The 21,769-nt window shown below is 48.8% G+C and overlaps 2 protein-coding genes across 5 annotated transcripts in view; one reads left to right on the forward strand and one right to left on the reverse strand.

Moving 5' to 3' along the window:
- The window catches only part of brsk2a (BR serine/threonine kinase 2a), a 64,266-nt gene that overhangs the window by 41,099 nt on the left and 1,398 nt on the right, over positions 1–21,769 (reverse strand). The gene's annotated exons all lie outside the window — the stretch shown is intronic.
- On the forward strand, positions 17,304–20,796 carry LOC144992514 (uncharacterized). The gene is made up of 2 exons (XM_078949204.1): positions 17,304–17,702; positions 20,375–20,796. The coding sequence occupies exons 1-2, from the start codon at positions 17,304–17,306 to the stop codon at positions 20,747–20,749; spliced, it is 774 nt and encodes a 257-aa protein (XP_078805330.1). The 3' UTR covers positions 20,750–20,796.

The following is a 21,769-nucleotide window of genomic DNA, read 5'->3' on the forward strand; positions in this document are numbered from 1 at the left end:
AAAATCTTTTATTTTGGTTACAAATACACGGCAAAGTGTCTGAAAAGCAGATCATGGACAACCGAGGTGACAGAACTTCAGAGGATAAATGCAAGCAAAGCTCCGCTCCCATCAGAGCGGACCGGACCGGACAGAACCGGACGAAACTCTGCTGCGAGTCTAATTTCCTGTCAAACTAAACATTTCGATACTCAGAAAACTTTCTGAAACGTTCTGAAGTTTTCGCCGTGTTGCACTCAGCCTTTATGTCTCCATGCAGTAACCCAGACCCTGACCTGACCCAGACCAGACCCAGACCCAGACCCAGACCCTGACCTGACCCAGACCTGACCCAGACCCAGACCCAGACCCAGACCCAGACCCAGACCCAGACCAGACCCTGACCCTGACCTGACCGTAACCCGGGGGTCGGCAACCCGCGGCTCTTTAGCGCTGCCCTAGTGGCTCCCTGGAGCGTTTTCAAAAATGTTAGAAAATGTAAAAAGATGAAAGTCTGCAGGCACCACAAATGCTTGAAGCTGTTCTGTCATTCCAGCTGGCTGTCTTTGCCAGAGATGTACAGCGAAAGAAGAGGATGCTGCTGCTGTTTTACCTTTGCACTTGCTTGGCATTTGCACAGAAATCAAACTTAACTGTATTCATTTGATTTTATATACTTTACCTGTTCAAAAGGCTGTTTTCTTTTTTATAAACGCAGGCTGCGTTGTATTGCACTCTGTTTAGTTCCCAGAGGGGGGGCACATCACGCACGTCCATTTTATTGTTTTTTGTTTGAATCCTCAAAATAAAAACGACATCAAAAATCGGATTTCTTTATTCCATTTCTTTAATTTTATCAAAGCAATGAAACATAATTCACTGATATTATAATGAAGTTAAACTTCAACAGAGCAGTCACGTGACGCGTCGTTCTCCCAGAATGCACTGCAGGGCAAATAAACATTTAATCGTTGATGCTCATTATGTATTTGTAGCAACTTAGTCATTTTGATAGCAGGCTAATATAGATACATATTGCATATGTTGCCTTCATTATGAGGCTTAAATAGGGCTTTTAATATTTTGTGGCTCCAGACAGGCTCCAGTCGTTGTTTTTTTTCGTTTTCCAGCATTTTGGGTTGCCGACCCCTGCTTTAACCCTTTCTGCTCTGCTCGTCGTAGGGACAACATCTCCAAAGTGTCAGCCAATTTAGCCACAGTGATCTGCGTGCTGAATAGGCCTGAAGAAAACCTTATCATAGATCGAAGCGTTGCCGCTATAGCACGCCTTTTTGCTTTTGAACACGTGTCTCTCTTTTTTTCTTCTTTTCATTTTTCTTCTCTAATTTGATTTTTTCATTTAACAAAAACATTTTAAAATACACCTAAAAAACATAAAAAACAAAAGAATATTTTCACACACGCCTTATTAAATTAGAATAGCAAAGGCAAACCTGAAAATAAAAAATAGAAAAAATATAATCAAATGGACGGAGAGTGGACACTTGTCCGTCCGCGGAGGGGGAGGAAACAAACCTTCCCAAAATATCAGGGGGGACATAGCAGCGATGCCCGCTTTGTGATGGACCGCGCACCCCCAACATCTGCAGAAGGGGGGCTACAACCCTTCGCCCTAACCCTGACCTGACCTGACCTGACCCTGTTTAGCTGGAATCAGCTGCTCACAGGGAAAAATGTCAGGATTAAAGCCTGTAGCAACTGGGATGGGGGCGGCTCCCGGCTCTTTCAGCTTCTGAGCGGATGACGAGTCCCACAGGAGACAGTGAAGACAAAGAGTGGGACGGACAGAGACCTTTGAGAATGAGTTAGTGTTTCCAATAACGAACAGTGATTTGGGCGGATCTCTGGTTTCCTCCTTAAGGAGTCGTCGGTTTCCCAATGAGAAGCTCCAACTCTGACCTACAGGGGGGTTTCCAGAAAGCAGGTTATGCTAGCTCCCACGGTAAGTTTGAGGCTAAGGAAGTTGATAACCTCAGCTTTCTGTTCCAGAAATGGAGGTATGTTTCAGGGTATGTCCAGTTGCCATAGCAACTCATGCTCTGAACATAACCTGGTCTGGAGCAGGTTTAGTTGAAGGTTAGTTTGTTTTCAGAGAGGTGAAGCAGCATGGCGTGTCCATTTGAAGATGATTTAGTGGATGAAGAAGCTCAGATAATACTTTTTCCACCGTGAGAGGCTGATAAGACCACAAATGGATGTTGGAAAGAGAAACTTTATACTTTGATATAACTTCATTATTTGCTTCAGTTAAGATAAATCATTTTTTTGTTAAGTCAGTTTAAAAATAATACGTAGTTATCAGACAGTTATTTTCCTTTCATTCAAATTAATTCAATGAAGTAGGTGTAACTTTGGTGCTGCTGTTAGATCGGCACTGCAAGGAATTGTGGGATACCATTCCCTTTGCCTGTCTGGACAGATTTGGGTTTAAGTGTGGGTTTTTGACCAAATGTGTTTAGTTGTTTGGCTGTTTTACTGTGTTTTACCGAGTTATTTTGTCCTACTTTGCTTAATTCTCTGCACCATGAGTGATATATATATGCGTCACAAGGAAAATGAGAACAGATACTCGTGCGTTTATTTTGTCTGTTCTTTTTCTCCAAGCAGAAACTCGTCCTTTTGCTGATGATGCAGCCGTGTTACTTTTTTGATGGATGTATAATCTTCATACGCCGTCATTTAAATCTCCGTCTCACTGAAGTACAGCCTCTCTTTTTTTCTCCACGCGTTTCCATGGTGACTCCGTAAATCGGTGATCCATTGAGAATGTCTTTGTGTACCTGCTGTGCACGAGCATTAACCCAGGGTTACCAAGAGGAGAGTAATTACGCTAACTCATATCCGGTCTTTTGGAACCGACATACCCAGAGTAAACAAGTTCAGGCGGATTTTGGCCAGAGTTCAGGATTAAAGTCAGGGGAGTTTAAACGGGCCTTCTGGAATACCCCCTGGTGTTTTCTTATAGGATGGTCCGTTCTTCTGATTGGAGCTTCCCTTCCTGAAGATAAATTCTAAAAAACTTCCCTGACTACCAGTGGAGGTTCTACCTTGAATTACTCCCCGGGCAAGACCCTCCCCCCCCCCCCCAGCCCCCCCCAGCCCCCCCCCCCCAGCCCCCAACTTAATTTTGTTTGTCTGTGTCAACTTGATACAAAAGATGTCAAACACGGTTTAATAAATAATATATTGATCTTTACTTCAGAGAAGAAAATCAGCTCATGGCTGCTGTTTTCAATCCTATGATTGGCACATTTCTAGTTATGACTGTTTTTTTAAATGTTGTTATTTTTACTTTTTTCTTAAGATAGAGTCCCCCCGATCATCTTATGATCTGTTTCCAAAGTGATCCTGGTGGTTTTTTCATGATTATGATGCTTTTTATAGTCAAAACCTAAAAACCTGTGTTGTTTTCCAGGACATAGTTTCTGCAGAGTGGCAGGGGTTCAGCAGAAATTCCCCTTTCAGTTGTCGGCGGTATGATTGCTGTGGAGTAAGCCTGCCCTCATTTCCCATCATACATACATCATACAGCTGCACTTGGGATTCATTTGGTGGTTTAACCCCCCCAACCCAACCCCTTTATGATGAGAGTCTGGCAGCCTGACTTTGGGTCCCACTTTCAGTCTTTGGTATGACTGCTGTGGATTTGAACCGACAACCTCCCATTCTTAGGGCAGGTACTTCACCAAAAGGCCACTGAGCTGGTCCATGGAGTCCTTTACAAGTGGATGCATCAGAATGGGGCAGAGCAGGGAGCTAGTGGCCCCGCCCAGTGTATTTTACACATTACAAATCTTCTTCTTTTGCTTCAAAAACAAAAAAATACTCAGAAATGCATTTTTGATATTCTTTTATTCCTTCCTCCATCATGAGAAAAATACAAGAACATGTTAAAGCAACTGTTTTCATGCGAGTCAGTCTTTCAAAAAGCTTCGTTTGGCAGAGCCAACAAATGTAAATAAAACTCATTTCCAAAACCACCAGTGAATTCAACTAAAAAGGTTATGGAATGGCAAGTTCTTGTGTCCTCATGTACAGTAGGGCAAATAAGTATTCAATCAGCCACCATCTGTGCCAGTTCTCCCTCTTAAAAAGATGAGAGGCCTGTAATTTATATCACAGGTAAACTTCAACCATGAGACTGAATGTGAAAAAAAATCAGAAAATTGTCTGATTTTTAAAGAATTTATTTGTAACTTATGGTGGAAAATAAATATTTGGTCTCCTGCAAACAAGCCAGACCTGTAACTTCTTCTGTAGAGGATCCTCTGTCCTCCACTCCTTACCTGTATTAATGTCACCTGTTTGAACTGGTCATCTATAGAAAGACACCTGTCCACAACCTCAGACAGTAACACTCTAAACTCCATTATGGAGACCAAAGAGCTGTCTGAGGACACCAGAAACCAAACCTGCACCAGACTGAACCAGGCTGAACCAGGATGTATTCACACCAGCTTGGTGTGAATAAATCAATTATTGGGAAATGGAAGACATACAAGACCACTGAGAATCTCCCTCCATCTGGGGCTCCCCCCAAGATCTCACCCCGTGGGGTCAGAATGATCACAAGAACGGTGAGCAAAAATCCCAGAATTCCACGGGGGACCTAGTGAATGACCTGCAGAGAGCTGGGACCAAAGTAACAAAGGCTACCATCAGTAACACACTACACCACCAGGGACTCAAACCCTGCAGGGCCAGACGTGTCCCCCTGCTAAAGCCGGTACATGTGCAGGCCCGTCTACAGTCTGCTAGAGAGCATTTGGAGGATCCAGAAGAGGATTGGGAGAATGTCCTATTGGCCAAATACTTATTTTCCACCAAAATGTACAAATAAATTCTTTCAAAATCAGACAATGGTATTTTCTGGATCTGTTTCCTCATTTAGTCTCATAGTTGAAGTTTACCTGTGATATAAATTACATCTTAAAAAGATGAGAGAGATTGGATTTAAGTATTGTGTAAATACGATGGTCTTTTGTCACACACAAAAACACATCAATAAACGTTCATGTAAATAAATGTGATGTTGTAAAGATCTGACACATGAAATGTACAATATCTGTACGTTTCATCCTCAGAACAGTAAGATCATGCTTCAAATCTGCAGCATCTCTGCTCTTTCTCATATTTCTAATCCAGAATGCTGCCGTCCAGGTCCTGACTACAAACAGGAAGTATGACCACATCCTGTCCTCTGGTCAGGGTTCAGCACCAGTGTCCATCTGTGCCACGCTGGTCTCATGTGAACCAACTCATGGACAGACCTTCTGCTGGATCTGGACTCCACACAGGCTTCAGTTTCATGCAAAGTGTGTGTGTGTGTATTTAGCTTACGTAATACTAAAAGACCAGCCATCTGCTGGCACTGTGGGTTGGTAACCAGGTCTAATCCACTCCACTGGTGGTGTATGCATGTGCACGTAGGACTGTGCACATGGGGGTATGCGGGTGAATATGTCTATTTCAAAGCACTCAAGAGGAGAAGTTAGTAATCTGGCTGGAGCAGAGTGACATTTAATCCTGTGTGTCTTTCCATCCTGAGCGAGCTGACGTCTGTTCATCCTGATTTTAACGTTTCTCTTTTATTTGTCAATCAAAGAGCCAGCAGAGAGCTTTGGTTCGTTGAACTTCAGACTTTTTTTCTTCATCAGGGTCAACTTTGGCATTCATTGAGATCCATCTGTAAATCTGAATGTTTGTCTTTTATTCTGCAGTTTCATTCAAAACCGTTCTCCTCCATGTAAAGATCTTTCCCATAGCTGAGGAGCAGTAGAGGGAAACTAACAGCATCATTTCATTGACTGGTAATCGTTCCATCAGAACCTTAGTCTGGTTCTTTGGGGACACATAAATGTTAAGAATACATGATAATAAAACCCAAAACGGTTTGTTTTTGAGTAACAGGACTGCCTGAGCCCAGATTTGGAAAGGCGTTGGCCCGTTTCATTTTCATCGACCCCCGTCAGTGCTGTGGTTCAGTGGTGGTCCTCTGACATTCAGCAGAAGGTCTAAGAAGGAGTCCAGACCTCCAGAACTGGAACTGGACACTGGGACTAAGAAACCTTGACTTACGCACCAGTATTCCACGTCTTCCAATTCCCTTCAGGAGGAAGTGGAGCGGTAATTTCCCCGTATTTCTGTTGTTTGTCCTCAAAACAATAACTGACAGAAAACCACATTCAATGAGTCTCTACAGGCTTAGTCACATGCACCCGTACAGGGGGGCTGACCTGTACGGGTTGTGTAGGTTTTCGGGTTGTACGGGTCCGTGGAAAGTTGTACGACCACCACAAAGGATGTCATGAAAATGGAACATACCATTGTCATCTGTGTGGTAAGTGTTTTATTAACTCTAATAAATACCTCTGTGGAAACGGGTTACGTGCCACAAGTGGAAATAGCCTCAATTATTACGTCCTCCAAATCCTCAACTTGTCTGTTAGACCCAATTCCCAGTAGACTTATTAAAGAAACTTTTCCCCTAATCGATAACTCCATATTAACAATGATGAACGACCTCTCTGGAAACGGGTTACGTGCCACAGTCTTTTAATAATAATAATAATAATGGATTAGATTTATCTGCGCTTTTCCAGATGCTGAAAACGCTTACATTGTGTTTTATTATTCATTCACTCCTCATTGATACTTGGTGATGGTAAACTACGGTTGTAGCCACAGCTGCCCTGGGGCAGACTGACAGAGGCGTGGCTGCCATTTCGCGCCTACGGCCCCTCTGACCATCACTGGGATCATTCATACACATTCACACACCAGTGGACACACACTGGAGGCAAGGAGGGTGAAGTGTCTTGCCCAAGGACACAACGACAGTTGGCTGGTAGGAGCGGGGAATCGAACCGCCAACCCTTCGATCATTGGACGACCCGCTCAACCACCTGAGCCACTGCCGTCCCTCTGATGTATTCGTTCCTTATCCTGTCTAACCTGGTCACTCCTAAGGAGAACCTCAACATCTTCATCTCCGCTACCTCCATATCAGCCTCTTGTCTCTGTCTCACTGCTACCGTCTCTAACCCATAGAGCAGAGCTGGTCTCACCACTGTCTTGTACACCTTTCCTTTGAGTCTTGCTGACACTCTTCTGTCACACAACACTCCTGACACTTTCCTCCACCCGCTCCAACCTGCCTGCACTCGCCTCTTCACCTCTTTTCCACAATCCCCATCACACTGAACTGTTGACCCCAAGTACTTAAACTCCTGCACCTTCTTCACCTCAGCCCCCTGTAACCTAACGCTTCTACCTTGATCCCTCTCGTTCAGACACATGTATTCTGTCTTACCTCATCTGTCAGCCTGTCCATCAGCATAGCAAACAAAAAAGGACTCAAAGCTGATCCTTGGTGTAGTCCCACCTCCACCTTGAACTCCTCTGTCTGACCTACAGCACATCTCACCACCGTCATACTTCTCTCATACATGTCCTGAACTACTCTGACATACTTCTCTGCCACTCCAGACGACCTCATACAGTACCACAGCTCCTCCCTCGGCACCCTGTCATACGCCTTCTCTAAATCTACGAACACACAATGCAGCTCCTTCTGACCTTCTCTGTACTTTTCCATCAACATTCTCAAAGCAAAAATGGCATCAGTGGTGCTCTTACGGGGCATGAAACCATACTGCTGCTCACAAATCTCCACCTTCTTCCTAAGCCTGGCTTCCACTACTCTTTCCCACAGCTTCATTGTGTGGCTCATCAACTTTATTCCTCTATAGTTGCTGCAGTTCTGCGTGTCACCCTTGTTCTTAAAGATCGGGACCAGAACGCTTCTCCTCCATTCCTCGGGCATCTTCTCACTCTCTAGAATCCTATTGAACAACCTCGTTAGAAATTCCACTGCTGTCTCTCCTAAGCACTTCCATACCTCCACAGGTACGTCATCAGGACCAACGGCCTTTCCGCTCTTCATCCTTTTCAGAGCCTTCCTAACCTCATCCTTTCCAATCTCTGCTACTTCCTGCTCCACAACAACCACATCTTCCTCCCTTCTTTCCCTGTCATTTTCCTCGTTCATCAGCTCCTCAAAATACTCTTTCCATCTTTTCTGTACACTCTCTTGGGTTGTTAGCACCTTTCCATCTCTGTCCTTAATCACCCTTATCTGTTGCACGTCCTTCCCATCTCTGTCTCTCTGTCTGGCTAGCCTGTACAAGTCCTTCTCTCCTTCCTTTGTGTCTAGCCTGTCATATAGCTCATCGTAAGCTTTCTGTTTGGCCTTTGCCACCTCTCTCTTCACTCTACGCTGCGCTTCCTTGTACTCCTGTCTACCTTCCTCAGTCCTTTCTACATCCCACTTCCTTTTAGCCAACCTCTTCCTCTGGACGCATTCCTGTACTTCCTCATTCCACCACCAAGTCTCTTTACCGTCTTTCCTCTTTCCAGATGACACACCTAGCACCTTCCTACCTGTTTCCCTGATAATCTCTGCTGTAGTTTCCCAGTCCTCTGGAAGCTCATCCTGACCACCCAGGACCTGCCTCAACTTCTGCCTAAATTCCTCACAAGTTTCTTCATTCTGTAGCTTCCACCACTTGGTCTTCTTTTCTGTTTTCCCTCTCTTCTTCTTCCTGACCTCCAGAGTCATCTTACACACCACCATGCGGTGCTGTCTGGCTACACTCTCTCCTACCACCACTTTGCAGTCATTAACCTCTCTCAAATGACCTTGTCTACATACGATGTAGAAGGCCTGGGCGATAAATCGATCAAATTAATTAATTCAAATTTTTTGTTACGGGCGATTTAAAAAATAACGAAATCGAGTTTTTATGTGGCGCATTTTTGGCTCCCCAGAGCTTCCGTAGCGTTAGTTTCAGATGGCGACACGCGACAATCGACACACGAAGCAGCTAGCGACAGCATGGCTACTGGTGACAGAGGGAAGATTGTTGTTTGGAACTGGTCTGGGTTTACTGCCACAGACCTGGAGGAAGAGACCCCACGCTGCCTAAAGCCCATCGAAGTCAAAGGCTCTCACGCGCGCTCTCGTGGCACGCGCTCAGTCCTCTCAAACACGCACGCGCCCTGACACACACACATACTCATTCTACAACGCCTGTATAGTTGCTTCATTAGTTAGACAGTTACTTGTTACTGTTATTTGTTAATAATACTAAGATTAATTAAGAATACTGCTAAGGAATACTGCGTTGTAATTATTACTTGTACCGGTATATTCATTTGCGACGCGGCCGCTTTAGGATTTTGTTTTCGGAGGAGGCGGCCGCGAGGGGGGGGGGGGGGGTGTTGACCGTGACTCCTGCTGCTGCTTCATCATCATCTCCGTGGAGAAGACGCGGTTTCTTAATTGAATTCAAACCTTAGAGCCCAGATATGAGCTGTATTGTTAATCCTTTAGAAAATGCTGCTACTGTCAAGGTGAATGTTTGTCTCCTTCTAGTCCAGACTACAAAGTGTGACTGAAAACACAGCTGGGACTTTTAGTAAAGAAGTAACCTTTTTATTTTGGATAAGTGAAAACAAGTTTAGAATAACGAAATTAGACAAAAAAAAGACGAAAGTTATATAAAACAGGACAAAATTCTTTAAACACAAGTCCAAAAAGGGAGTAAGAAGAAAAATCTTATACTTAACTTTGATTCCAAGAGCGTGTTCATTTATTTATTATTCATACCAGAAATGGCATTTGTCTTGGGTTTGAATAGGTAAAAGCAACATTTGCTTTAAGTTGTCTGCCGTTTGTACTTATTGCTTTCCTTAAGTAAGGGGGGGGGGGGGGGGGTCGGGAAAAAATCGGAAATCGAATTAAAAAAATAAAATCGGAGATTTTATTTTTAGGCCATATCGCCCAGCCCTAGGATGTAGTCCACCTGAGTACTCCTACCTCCACTTCTGTATGTCACTCTATGTTCCTCTCTCTTCTGGAAGTAAGTGTTGACTACAGCCATTTCCATCCTCTTCGCAAAGTCCACCACCATCTGTCCCTCCAGATTCCTTTCCTTCACACCAAACCTGCCCATCACCTCCTCATCACCTCTGTTGCCCTCACCAACATGCCCATTAAAGTCTGCTCCAATAACAACTCTCTCTCCTCTGGGAAAACTCTGTATGACCTCATCCAACTCACTCCAGAATCTCTCCTTCACTTCTAACTCACAGCCAACCTGTGGCGCATACCCACTGACTACATTCACCATCACCCCTTCGATTTCTAACTTTAAGCTCATCATCCTGTCTGAGACTCTTTTCACCTCTAGAACACTGTTTACAAACTCCCCCTTCAGAATCACTCCTACCCCGTTTCTCTTCCTATCAACACCATGATAGAACAGTTTGTATCCTCCTCCAATACTACGTGCCTTGCTGCCCTTCCACCTTGTCTCCTGCACACACAGTACATCTACCTTCCTTCTCTCCATCATGTCTGCCAGCTCTCTGCCTTTCCCTGTCATTGTGCCAACGTTAAGAGTCCCTATTCTCAAACCTATGTTCCTGCCTTTTCCCTTCTCTCTCTGGCCACGGACCCTTCTGCCTCCCCTCTTTCTTCCACCAACAGTAGTCAAATTTCCACCGACACCCTGTAGGTTAACAGCATCGGTGGCGGTCGTTGTTAACCCGGGCCTCGACCGATCCGGTATGTCTAAAGTGTTGTGGATGATTCGCATGGTTATTTTGGCAATTTTTACGCCGGATGCCCTTCCTGACGCAACCCTCTCTATTTATCCGGGCTTGGGACCGGCACAGAAGTTACTGGCTTGCAACCCCTGTGGCTAGATCTTAATTTAAAACGTTCTTTCTGTTTCCTTCTCCTTCCCAGCGGTCTCTCATGCCCCATCACTGTTCCTGCACCCCCCCCATCCACTGCTGCATCTCGGGCAGCGCATTTCTATCGGCGTCGATCTGCAGACGTGCTCGGTCTCCTACAGCTGCCGTTAAAGGCTTTGAAGAGCACACATCGACCTCTGTGGCTAGAAATCTACTTTCTAAGAGTGATGCTGAAAAACTCATCCATGCATTTGTTACGTGGAGGCTGGATTACTGTAACTCCTTGTTAGCAGCGTGTCCTAAGAGTTCCTTAAGAAGTCTCCAGCTTGTTCAGAACGCAGCAGCTAGATTGTTAGCTGGAACTAGCAGAAGAGATCACATCACTCCTGTGTTGGTTTCACTCCATTGACTCCCAGTTGATTCCAGAATCAAGTTCAAGATCATCCTGTTAACCTAGAAGGCCTTACAAGGAATGGCCCCGTCCTATATTAAGGACCTCATAGTCCCTTACCATCCAATCAGAACACTTCACTCACTAAATGCAGGACTGCTTGTGGTTCCTAGAATTAGTCAAAGTACAGTTGGAGGTAGGCAGTTGCCATCTCTCTGCTCCTACATCTGGTTGTGGATCTTGTCTCCGGCTCGTCTGGAGCCCCCGGCTCGTCCCCCAAATCCATCTGGATGAAGCTCGTCTGCTGGACTATTTAAATATGTAGTTGTAGAGTTAGATAAGCTAATTCTCTCTCAGAGTTCTGGTACATCACCTGTCCGTCCTGGGGGAGGATCCCTCCTTCATGTGGACCCCCCTGAGGTTTTTTTAAGGTTTTTCCTTACAGAGAAGGAGGGTCTTAGGGCAGGGATGTTGGTTTAGTTTAGTCTGTTTAGTTTAGTTTAGCCATTGCCTGTTGAATTCTATGACTTCATGTTCTTTCTGATTCATGTTTATTACACAATCACAGGTATGAAACCCATTGAGACAACTGTTGGTGTAAATGTTGGGCGATAGACATAAAATTGAATAATGGGTAGAAATATTTATGGTTCAAATCACTGACTGTGAAGGAGACCTGGACTGAGTTACTCCACCCCCCTGGCGTTCCAAACAGGAAGTATTTTTTAGTTATTTAACCTTTATTTATCCAGGAATTGTCTCATTGAGATTAAAGATCTCTTTTTGAAGGGAGTCCTGGCTAGGGGGAAACAATAAATGACATTTACAATAAAAATGTTAACACTAAAAACATAAAATAAATAAAAATGAGAGCTTATGTAAAGCAGGTACAGTTAAAAGTGACTTAACTGTACCTGCTGGCTTCAAGAAGCCAAAATCCCACAGACTTCTATAGAGAAATAATCAGCTGTTCCTCAGAGGAACCGTTCTGGATTTGATACATTTTTTAACATCTTCATCCTCATTTTTTTCATATTTTTTCTTTATCACTTCATGTTAGTAAAAAAGCGTGTGGTGCCAGCATGGAACGTTAGAACAAAGCTTCAAAAAAGGAACATCAAGAACACACTTTAGCTGAAAGCTCAGACGTACAAATGGATTTAGTTGCTGGTGACTTTTTGGCGAATCCCTCCAGGGCTCGCCACAGCCAATCAGCTTTCACTGATTCTCCCAGGTGGTTTGGCCGAGGGTTTGACGCCGGACGCCCTGCGCACCCTTCCCGCCCTTGGCGCCACGACTCCGTATTTTATCTGGGCTGATGGAAGAGGCTTCCTCTAGAATACAAACATGAGAAACCTGCAGCCGTGTCAAGGTCACAGCTCCGTCTCCTAAGGCCACAGCAGCACAGCCACCGGTGGGGGCGGAGCATTGAGCCCCCCCCCCGTTCTAAGGACAGCCTGCCAAAGCTCACTGAGCTCAGAGTTAAAGCCAAGGCCCCCACATGTGCTAATCTCCAGATTTAGATGGGAGCAGCACAGATGCAGAGCAGTCTGATCCATGACCAAAGGTCTGAGCACACGGCTCGCACGACAACACGTGAACCCCCCCCCCCCACACACACACACACACAAAGACGCAGCAGCGTGTTCAGGAAAAAAAGGCCAGACCAGCCTCTTCTTCACCTTCATCACTAATGTGAGCCAGGAAGACGCAGGAAACCATGACAACCAGCGCAGCGTTCTTCATCGGGGCCAGGCGGGCGACTCAGTGAGGGCTTAATCCCGGCTGAGTGGAGCGTCCGGCTAAACCGGGTCGGTTCCAGAGAGACCCCCCCAGATGTTTCTAAAGCCTCGCCCAATCATCAATGACCTCTGCAGTTCCTGCTTCAGCAACTAGATGATCTAAAGCCTCTTTTTCCAAGTCCAGTCTTATCAGGACATTTTCCATTTTTTGGTCACAAATGCCCAGGACCAGGACTCTGACCAGGACCAGGACTCTGACCAGGACTCTGACAAGGACTAGGACCCTGACCTGGACCAGGACCCTGACTGGGAGCGGGACCAGGACCCTGACCAAGACCAGGACCAAGACTCTGACCAGGACCCTGACCAGGACTCTGACCGAGACCAGGGGCCTCATTTATAAACGTTGCGTACGCACAAAAGAAGGCGTACGCCACTCTCTACGCAATAGTTGATATTTATAAAAAGCAAACTTGACGGGAAAACGTGCGGTCCTTCACGCTCTGACCCAGGCGTACGCACAAAAACGGGTGAAATGAGAAACGGCGACACCGTCGGCAGATGGAAGAAACACGTGAAAGTGAAAATGACAATCCTGCCTCTCAGAAATAACATGAAGACTTCACAAAGCAAGTCTGACAATTAACAGCTACACCAACACCCGTTTGATCGATCAGCAATGAAACAAAGAAAAAAATCAAACGAAAATTACAACAGAAATTCAAATGAACACATATTTGCAGAAAGAAAAGTGAAATATGTTCTGCAATATTGGCATGTTGTGCAATTCATCCTCATAAATAATATAGTTAACAGAACGAAATAATGTATAAAACTGATATTCTCGTTAATGTGTCCGTCTGGTGGAGCAGATATAGTCAAAGTCAGCTTTATTGTCAAATATGCTGCATCCGTAAGACATACAGCACAGATGAAATTGCTTTCCTCCCACCCCACAGTGCAAGCAGCATGTACAATAATAAATAAACGACTTACGACTTAAAATACATTCTTTTAAAAACAATAAATCCTTGAAACCCAAAAAGATAAAGCCAAAAAAAAGCCAAAAAACACTGAAGGTAGGGGAGAGAGGAGCCGCTGCGTGTGCACGCGCCGCCAGATGCGTGCGAATCAGACAGACGGACGGACGGACAGACGTATTAATTGTCCACTGGGGAAAGTTGTTTTCATAGTAAAACATTTCTTCATAAGCTATGGAATTATGGTATTCATGCATATGCCTTTAGTTTGTTTTATTTTTGATAAAACAATGTATGGCGTATGTCTCAACCATTCAGAAAGCAACAAGAAATTACATTTACGCAGAACAATTTCCCATTTCCACGTGGATTATTACCGACATCTGTAGCTTGTCAGATGTAATTAAATGGAGGGAAATAAAATGCCCCATCACAATGCGTAATGACACACAATGGCTGATCTGGCGCTCTTAGAAGATGTGGCAAATGGAAGAATTCAGAGTGAACGCATCTTTAGACAGCAATAAGACTTGCTGGCAAACGAGGACGACTGGCTCATGAGCCGGTTCCCACTTCCTCCAGCCGTCCTGTTGGAGCTTTTGGGGGGGTGTCACCCGGTGCATCTGGCGCGTCGGCGTCCTCCTCCGCCTCAGTCACCGCTCCACTAAGGGATTCCCCAATAATTGCCGCCAGTCTCTCAAGAGGGGTCAGCTCCGGTGTCCCCCCCCCCCCCCCGTGGCAGACACACTCTGGCGGCTTTTTTGCCGCGACTTTGATGTCCGACCTTTTCTTTTTTATTTCGGCCACGGTCCAACGTTGTGAGGCTGCAGCATTTTCTCACGTGCCTTTTTGGCATTAGTAATGCCCACACTGTGCCCTCCAAACAACACTTTCCTCCTCTTTTCCACCTCGCCAACGATAACTTCTACTTCACATTGAGTGAAGTTACGTTTTTTTGATTTCCTCTCTGTGTGTGCCATGATTTTGCAATCAATGAATATTCATTTGTGGGCGTTTCACGGACTATTTATGGGCAACTATGGGCGTGTCATGAAGCCGCAAAAGCTGTGCTGCATTTAGAATCGGTTGTGATTTATAAAGGGAAAGATGCGTAGGATGTGCGTGCGCACGGTTTCATAAATCCGAATATTTCTCTGCGTACGCACGTCCTATGTTTCATCCGTACGCCACTTCTGACGCAAATCCTACGCAAAGTTTTATAAATGAGGCCCCAGGACTCTGATAAGGGCTAGGACCCTGACCTGGACCAGGACCCTGACCAAGACCAGGACCAAGACTCTGACCAGGACTCTGACCAGGACCCCAACCAGGACAAGGACTCTGACCAGGACCAGCACTCTGACCAGGACCAAGACCTGGACCAGGACTCTGACCAGGACCAGCACTCTGACCAAGACCAGGACCAAGACTCTGACCACGACCCCAACCAGGACCAGCACTCTGACCAGGACCAAGACCAGGACCAGGACTCTGATCAGGACTCTGACCAGGACTCTGACCAGGACCAGGACGCTGACCAGGACTCTGACCAGCACACTGACCAGGACCAGGACCAGGACTCTGACCAGGACGCTGACCAGGACCCTAACCAGGACCAGGACTCTGACCAGGAGCAGGACTCTGACCAGGACTCTGACAAGGACCAGGACTCTGACCAGGACCCTGACAAGGACCAGGACTCTGACCAGGACCAGGACCCTAACCAGGGCCAGGACTCTGACCAGGAGCAGGACTCTGACCAAGACCCTGACCAGGACCAGGACTCTGACCAGGAGCAGGACTCTGACCAGGAGCAGGACTCTGACCAGGACCCTGACCAGGCCTCTGACCAGGACCCTGACCAGGACCAGGACTCTGACCAGGAGCAGGACTCTGACCAGGACCCTGAGCAGGACCAGGACTCTGACCAGGCCTCTGACCAGGACCCTGAGCAGGACCAGGACTCTGACCAGGACCAGGACGCTGACCAGGACCCTAACCAGGACCAGGGGCCTCATTTATAAAACTTTGCGTAGGATTTGCGTCAGAAGTGGCGTACGGATGAAACATAGGACGTGCGTACGCACAGAAATATTTGGAGTTATAAAACCGTGCGCACGCACATCCTACGCATCTTTCCCTTAATAAATCACAACCAATTCTAAATGCTGCGCAGCTTTTGCGGCTTCATGACACGCCCATAGTTGCCCATAAATAGTCCGTGAAACGCCCACAAATTAATATTCATGGCTTGCTAAATCATGGCACACACCGAGAGGAAATCAAAAAAACGTAACTTCACTCAATGTGAAGTAGAAGTTATCGTTGGCGAGGTGGAAAAGAGGAGAAAAGTGTTGTTTGGAGGGCACAGTGTGGGCATTACTAATGCCAAAAAGGCACGTGAGTGGCAAACGGTGGCAGACGCCGTAAATGCTGCAGCCTCACAACCTCAGACCGTGGCCGAAATAAAAAAGAAATGAAAGAAATGATCGGACATCAAAGTCGAGGCAAAAAAACGTCTAGCGCTGCATCGGCAGAGTGTGTCCGCCACGGGGGGGGGACACCGGAGCTGACCCCTCTTGATGAGAAACTGGCCGCTATTATTGGGGAATCCCTATTAAGTCCCCCTTATCGGCGTCCTCCTCCGCCTCAGTCAGGTGACTGAGACGGAGGGGACGCCGACGCGCCAGGGTCAGGGTGACACAGGAAAGAGAAATAATTCAAATGAATGCAGTCAAGTCACATGTATGCAGGCTACACAATTACAGATTATTAATATAGAACAATTTTATTTTAGTTGCTGGGTGTTCCAGCGGGGCCAGTGGTTACGATGCTGCAGCTGAGCAGCCGTCTGGCCCCAGCGTCTCCACGGCACGCGGCTCTCAACCTCCAGCAGTGGGCGTGTCCTCACCGATGCAGTCCTTGAAATGCAGAGGGAAGTCAGTAGTTCAATCAGAGAGGTGGCCAAGGAGTTGGGCGAAATCAAGATCGCCCTGACTGAAATAAACTGCACGATGAGGGAATTCTTAAATAAATCATATTTTCCACACCTCTTTTTCTTTATAAGCGACGCATCACTTCCAAACGCTGGCGCACAGCAGCAGCGTTTGGCTCAAATGCGTGGGGATGGGGTTCAGGGTCGGGGCCAACACAGCAATCAGCGTCCAGGGGGTAGAGGCACGTTTTTAAGCTGTGCCACATTGTGTAGCACAGCACATGCCAGCACGATTTGGCGCACACTGTCACTTTCACGTGTTTCTTCCATCTGCCGACGGTGTCGCCGTTTCTCATTTCACCCGTTTTTGTGCGCACGCCTGGGTCAGAGCGTGGAGGACCGCACATTTTCCCGTCAAGTTTGCTTTTTATAAATATCAACTATTGCGTAGAGAGTGGCGTACGCCTTCTTTTGTGCGTACGCAACCTTTAGAAATGAGGCCCCAGGACTCTGACCAGGAGCAGGACTCTGACCAGGACCAGGCCTCTGACCCGGACTCTGACCAGGACTCTGACCAGGACTCTGACCCGGACTCTGACCCGGACTCTGACCAGGACTCTGACCAGGACTCTGACCAGGACCCTGACCAGGACTCTGACCAGGACTCTGACCAGGACTCTGACCAGGACTCTGACCAGGACCCTGACCAGGACCCTGACCAGGACCCTGACCAGTACCAGAACTCTGACCAGGAGCAGGACTCTGACCCGGACTCTGACCCGGACTCTGACCAGGACTCTGACCAGGACTCTGACCAGGACTCTGACCAGGACTCTGACCAGGACCCTGACCAGGACCCTGAAGAGGACCCTCTGCGTCATGGATGCATGCATGTCAGACTGTGACTGACAGACCTGAAGCTCTGCAGACGATGAGGATGAAGAACATCTCACTGCTGCAGATAATCTGTCATGACCCGCTGGATTAAGAAACCTTTCTTTCCACAAAGAGGCCCCCACTCCTCTGGGCTTGGGTGTGGGGGTGCGGGGTGGGGGGTGGGGAGGTGGTCTGGATTGGCTTGGGGGGGTGGTCCCTTTGCCTGTGCTGGGGGGGGTTGGCGGGGGGCGCTGCTCGGGGGGGGGGGGGGGCCCAGCGGCGCTGGATGGGCTTCCCGTCTACACCTGGGGCTGGGATCGGCCCTTCCCTGGCTCTGGGGCGGGACGGGACAACCCTCTTGGGGCCCCCGGTCGCTCTGGGTGTCATCCGCTTCGGCTGCGGGGTCTGGGGGTGGGGTGGGGTGGGGGTCTTGTCGGCCCTGTCCTGTGGGGGGGCATTCTGGGGGAGGGGGGGGGGCCACTATTGGTACGGGGCAGGGGGGGTTGACGGGTCGGGGTCTCCGCTGAGGCCATCGGCGGTTTCCCCGGCCGGTTGGCTGCCTCGGTCCCGTCGAGGCCTGACCAGAGCTCTTCTAGGGCCGGCGTTTGGGGGTGGGGGCCTGGGCTTGCTCCGGGGGGGGGCGGCGCTTTCTGGCTCCCCTCTCTCTGTGTGGGGGTGGTGGTGCTGGGCCTGGGGTGTCTGCGCCTCCGGGGGTGGGGCCCCGGGGCTGGGTGGGCCTGGCCCCCTTGCTGGGGGGGGGGCGGGGGACGGCTGTTTGACCACCGGGGGATAGTCTATCATCTGTCCCCAACTTACCCCCTTCCTCATATAACCTCATAATAGGGTGAGGGGGTGGGGGGCTTAGCCTGCGATGAGCCTTGGGGGGGGGGTTTACTAGGCAGTGACCCCCCTCCTGTGGTTGCCGTATGGAGTGGGCCCCCCCTCTTTCGGTTTTATTTGCACCTTAGACATGTAGGGCCCTTGGTAGGGGGGGTGCTTGGACATCACTGCCAGCAAGCAGCGGATGTCCTCCTAGCACCCTACCCGCCAATTTTAACCGCACCTTAGACATTTAGGGCCCCTTGGTGGGGAGGGTGAGGGGACGTCACTGTGAGTAATCAGGAGACGTCCCCTTAGTGCCCTACCCGCCAATTTTAACTGCACCCCCCTTAGTACACACACCCCTCCCCCCTCAATATATACATCCCAACATAAACACACACACATGCACACACACACTCTCTCAAACACACATACACGCACACACATTTTGCAAGGAAGGTGGGACCTAGGACCATCTGTCCCCTGCCTCTTCCCTGGTGGGGGGTACGGGCCCCTTTGCAACGGCGGCTGTGTCCCCGGGGTGCTGGCCTCCTGGGCCCGGCGGTGCTCTCTCCGCGCGGTGGGGGGGTTCACATTACATCTGAGCCGGGGGTGTTCGTGTCCCTGGGGGGTGGGTTCTGGTCCTTGCTCCTGAGTGCTGGGCCCCGCCAAATTTCCAACTGTGGCCGAGCCTGGTCGGGCCATATTTACAACACCCCTTGTGGGCCCTCTTTTTTCCCCGGGGTTCCCCCCTTCTGGGCGGGGGCGGCGGGCCCCTGCCTCGCTCCTCCCTGGACCAACCGTGGGCCGGGCGGATGGCTGCCTGGAGTGCGGAGTGGGTCTCCCTTGGGGGGTCCTGGCTCGTACCTGGGGTTGGGGCGGGGGGATGCCCGGAACTCCTGGGTGGTGGTGGGGTGCTCGTCTGGGGCTGTGGGCGTCCTTCTCCGGTGGGGCCCTGCGTTGGGTTCTCCCGGCGCGGCGGGGGGGCTGCTCTCCTGGTTGGGCTGGGGCGGCGCCCTCTTTCCCTCCGTGCCTCCCTGCTCTCTGGCTCTGGGGGCCTTGCGGCGGCCCTGCTGGCCCTGGCCTGGGTGGCGGGCTTGGTCGCCCGGGCGGCGGTTGTTCCCTGCCGGTTCCCGTGTGGCGTTGGGGGGATTCCGGCTGCCGCTGCTGGTGCGGTGGGGGTCTTGGGGTGGGGATGGCTGGGCACTCTCCCTCCTTCTTTTCACGTTCCACCATCCATTTTAGAAGAACATAAACACTCACCTGAGCACAGGTGTTAGCTCAACAGACTGAATGACTGAAATATTTCACACTAGTTGGTTTTAAGGCATAAGTATGCGTGTGAACACTATCTGTTTTGTGTACATGTCGACAGGTGGACATTTTTGCAACTAACAGGTGTGTTTATAACTTTTGAGTGTGTGTGTGGACAGGCTCCGCCCTTTTTTTTTTTTTGTTTTTTTTTTCATTTGAACCTTACCATAATGATTAACAACCAGTAAACTTGCTGCTTTATGCTGCTTCATGGTCTTATCCCCTTTCCCCTCCTATTATCACCCTCCTACCCCCCCCTCTCTCTAACGTCCCTCTCTCTTCTTCCCCTCTTTCCTTTTCCGTCCGGTCCAACACCAAAGATTTTCAGACATGATTGAAATTAATAAAGTTTGGCCTCAATTACAAAAGGGGTTTATTCAGACATACCTTTGGTTTGTCTGAAGATTAATAACCCCTCTTGTTAAAGTAAAATATGTCCAACCCAAGAGGCCCTCAGCTCTCATCTGTCTGCCTAGCTGTTGGACAGGACAAGTTAAAAAAAAAAAAAAAAAAAAAAAAAAAAAAAGAAATGAGGCCCCAGGACTCTGACCAGGAGCAGGACTCTGACCAGGACCAGGACTCTGACCCGGACTCTGACCAGGACTCTGACCCGGACTCTGACCCGGACTCTGACCCGGACTCTGACCCGGACTCTGACCAGGACTCTGACCAGGACTCTGACCAGGACCCTGACCAGGACTCTGACCAGGACTCTGACCAGGACTCTGACCAGGACTCTGACCAGGACCCTGACCAGGACCCTGACCAGGACCAGAACTCTGACCAGGAGCAGGACTCTGACCCGGACTCTGACCCGGACTCTGACCAGGACTCTGACCAGGACTCTGACCAGGACTCTGACCAGGACCCTGACCAGGACCCTGAAGAGGACCCTCTGCGTCATGGATGCATGCATGTCAGACTGTGACTGACAGACCTGAAGCTCTGCAGACGATGAGGATGAAGAACATCTCACTGCTGCAGATAATCTGTCATGACCCGCTGGATTAAGAAACCTTTCTTTCCACAAAGAGGCCCCTTGTTTCAGACCCCCCCCCCCCCCCCTCAAGATCATTGAAGGAGCACCCCCCTCCCCGGCCAGACCAGGACAACCTGAAGCTGCTGCAAAAAGGCGCCGTGACGTACAGCAGGACGCTGCCAAGCATGACGAACGCGGCGCTCCTTGAGCTGAAACGGCGAGGAGGCCCAGCCGCACGCTAAAGTGCTAATCTGCTAAGCCTGGAGCGGACAGCGCCCGCCACCTTCGGCCACGTGTGAGCCAGAGCTGACTGTGGATTAGATCAGGAACCAAATCACAACCACTGCAGCTGCCATGTGAACGCGTGCACGTGAGCATGCGCATGTGTGCGTCAGGATAAGACCTAATCACTTAATGAGCACAGAGGCCGCTGAACTGGACGGGCAGATCAGACTTCCTGTAAAAAAAAAACTTCACAGCTCCTTTAGCCCCTCCCTCACCTCAAGCCAAACATAGCCAATGCCATGTTAGCCCCGCCCCCTGGCCTGGCAGAAGCCAGACACAAAGCAGTAAAAACATGGAGTCCTCATTTTCATCTGAAGTCTTTTCTGAACCGACCCAAACGTGTGATTACACGTCTGCAGACCTTCATCTCCACAAATGAACGGCTGCGCAGAGCCGTCTGCAGAGCCGTCTGCAGAACCGCTGAGCCAGCGTCTTCACGGCTCCTGCTAGTCACTCCAACAATTACAGGGCTTTCCGCTGCACCAATGGCCCACAGACGAACGTGTAGCAGCTAAAGGTAAAACACAGACGGTAGGAAACCAGGTGGACGCCGTCCAAGCGAGCACTCCAACATGTCAATGTGCACGTCATTATGGGGGCGGGGCAGCTGAGCTGCTCTCATTTGACCATTGGGCTTCTGTTCAACTCTTTAGGAGTAGATCTGTACCCCCTAGAGCTAATCGT

Source organism: Oryzias latipes, chromosome 6 (genome assembly GCF_053564925.1).
Source record: "Oryzias latipes strain Hd-rR chromosome 6, Olatipes_Hd-rR_3.1".
Lineage (NCBI taxonomy): Eukaryota > Metazoa > Chordata > Actinopteri > Beloniformes > Adrianichthyidae > Oryzias > Oryzias latipes.

Bases quoted from the DNA above. Each gene is read 5' to 3' on its own strand.
- LOC144992514 (XM_078949204.1), top strand. From the start codon at position 17,304: ATGAGGCCCCAGGACTCTGACCAGGAGCAGGACTCTGACCAGGACCAG. The intron at 17,703-20,374 runs GTCAGACTGTGA...GACTCTGACCAG, and splicing joins TGCGTCATGGATGCATGCAT to GAGCAGGACTCTGACCAGGA.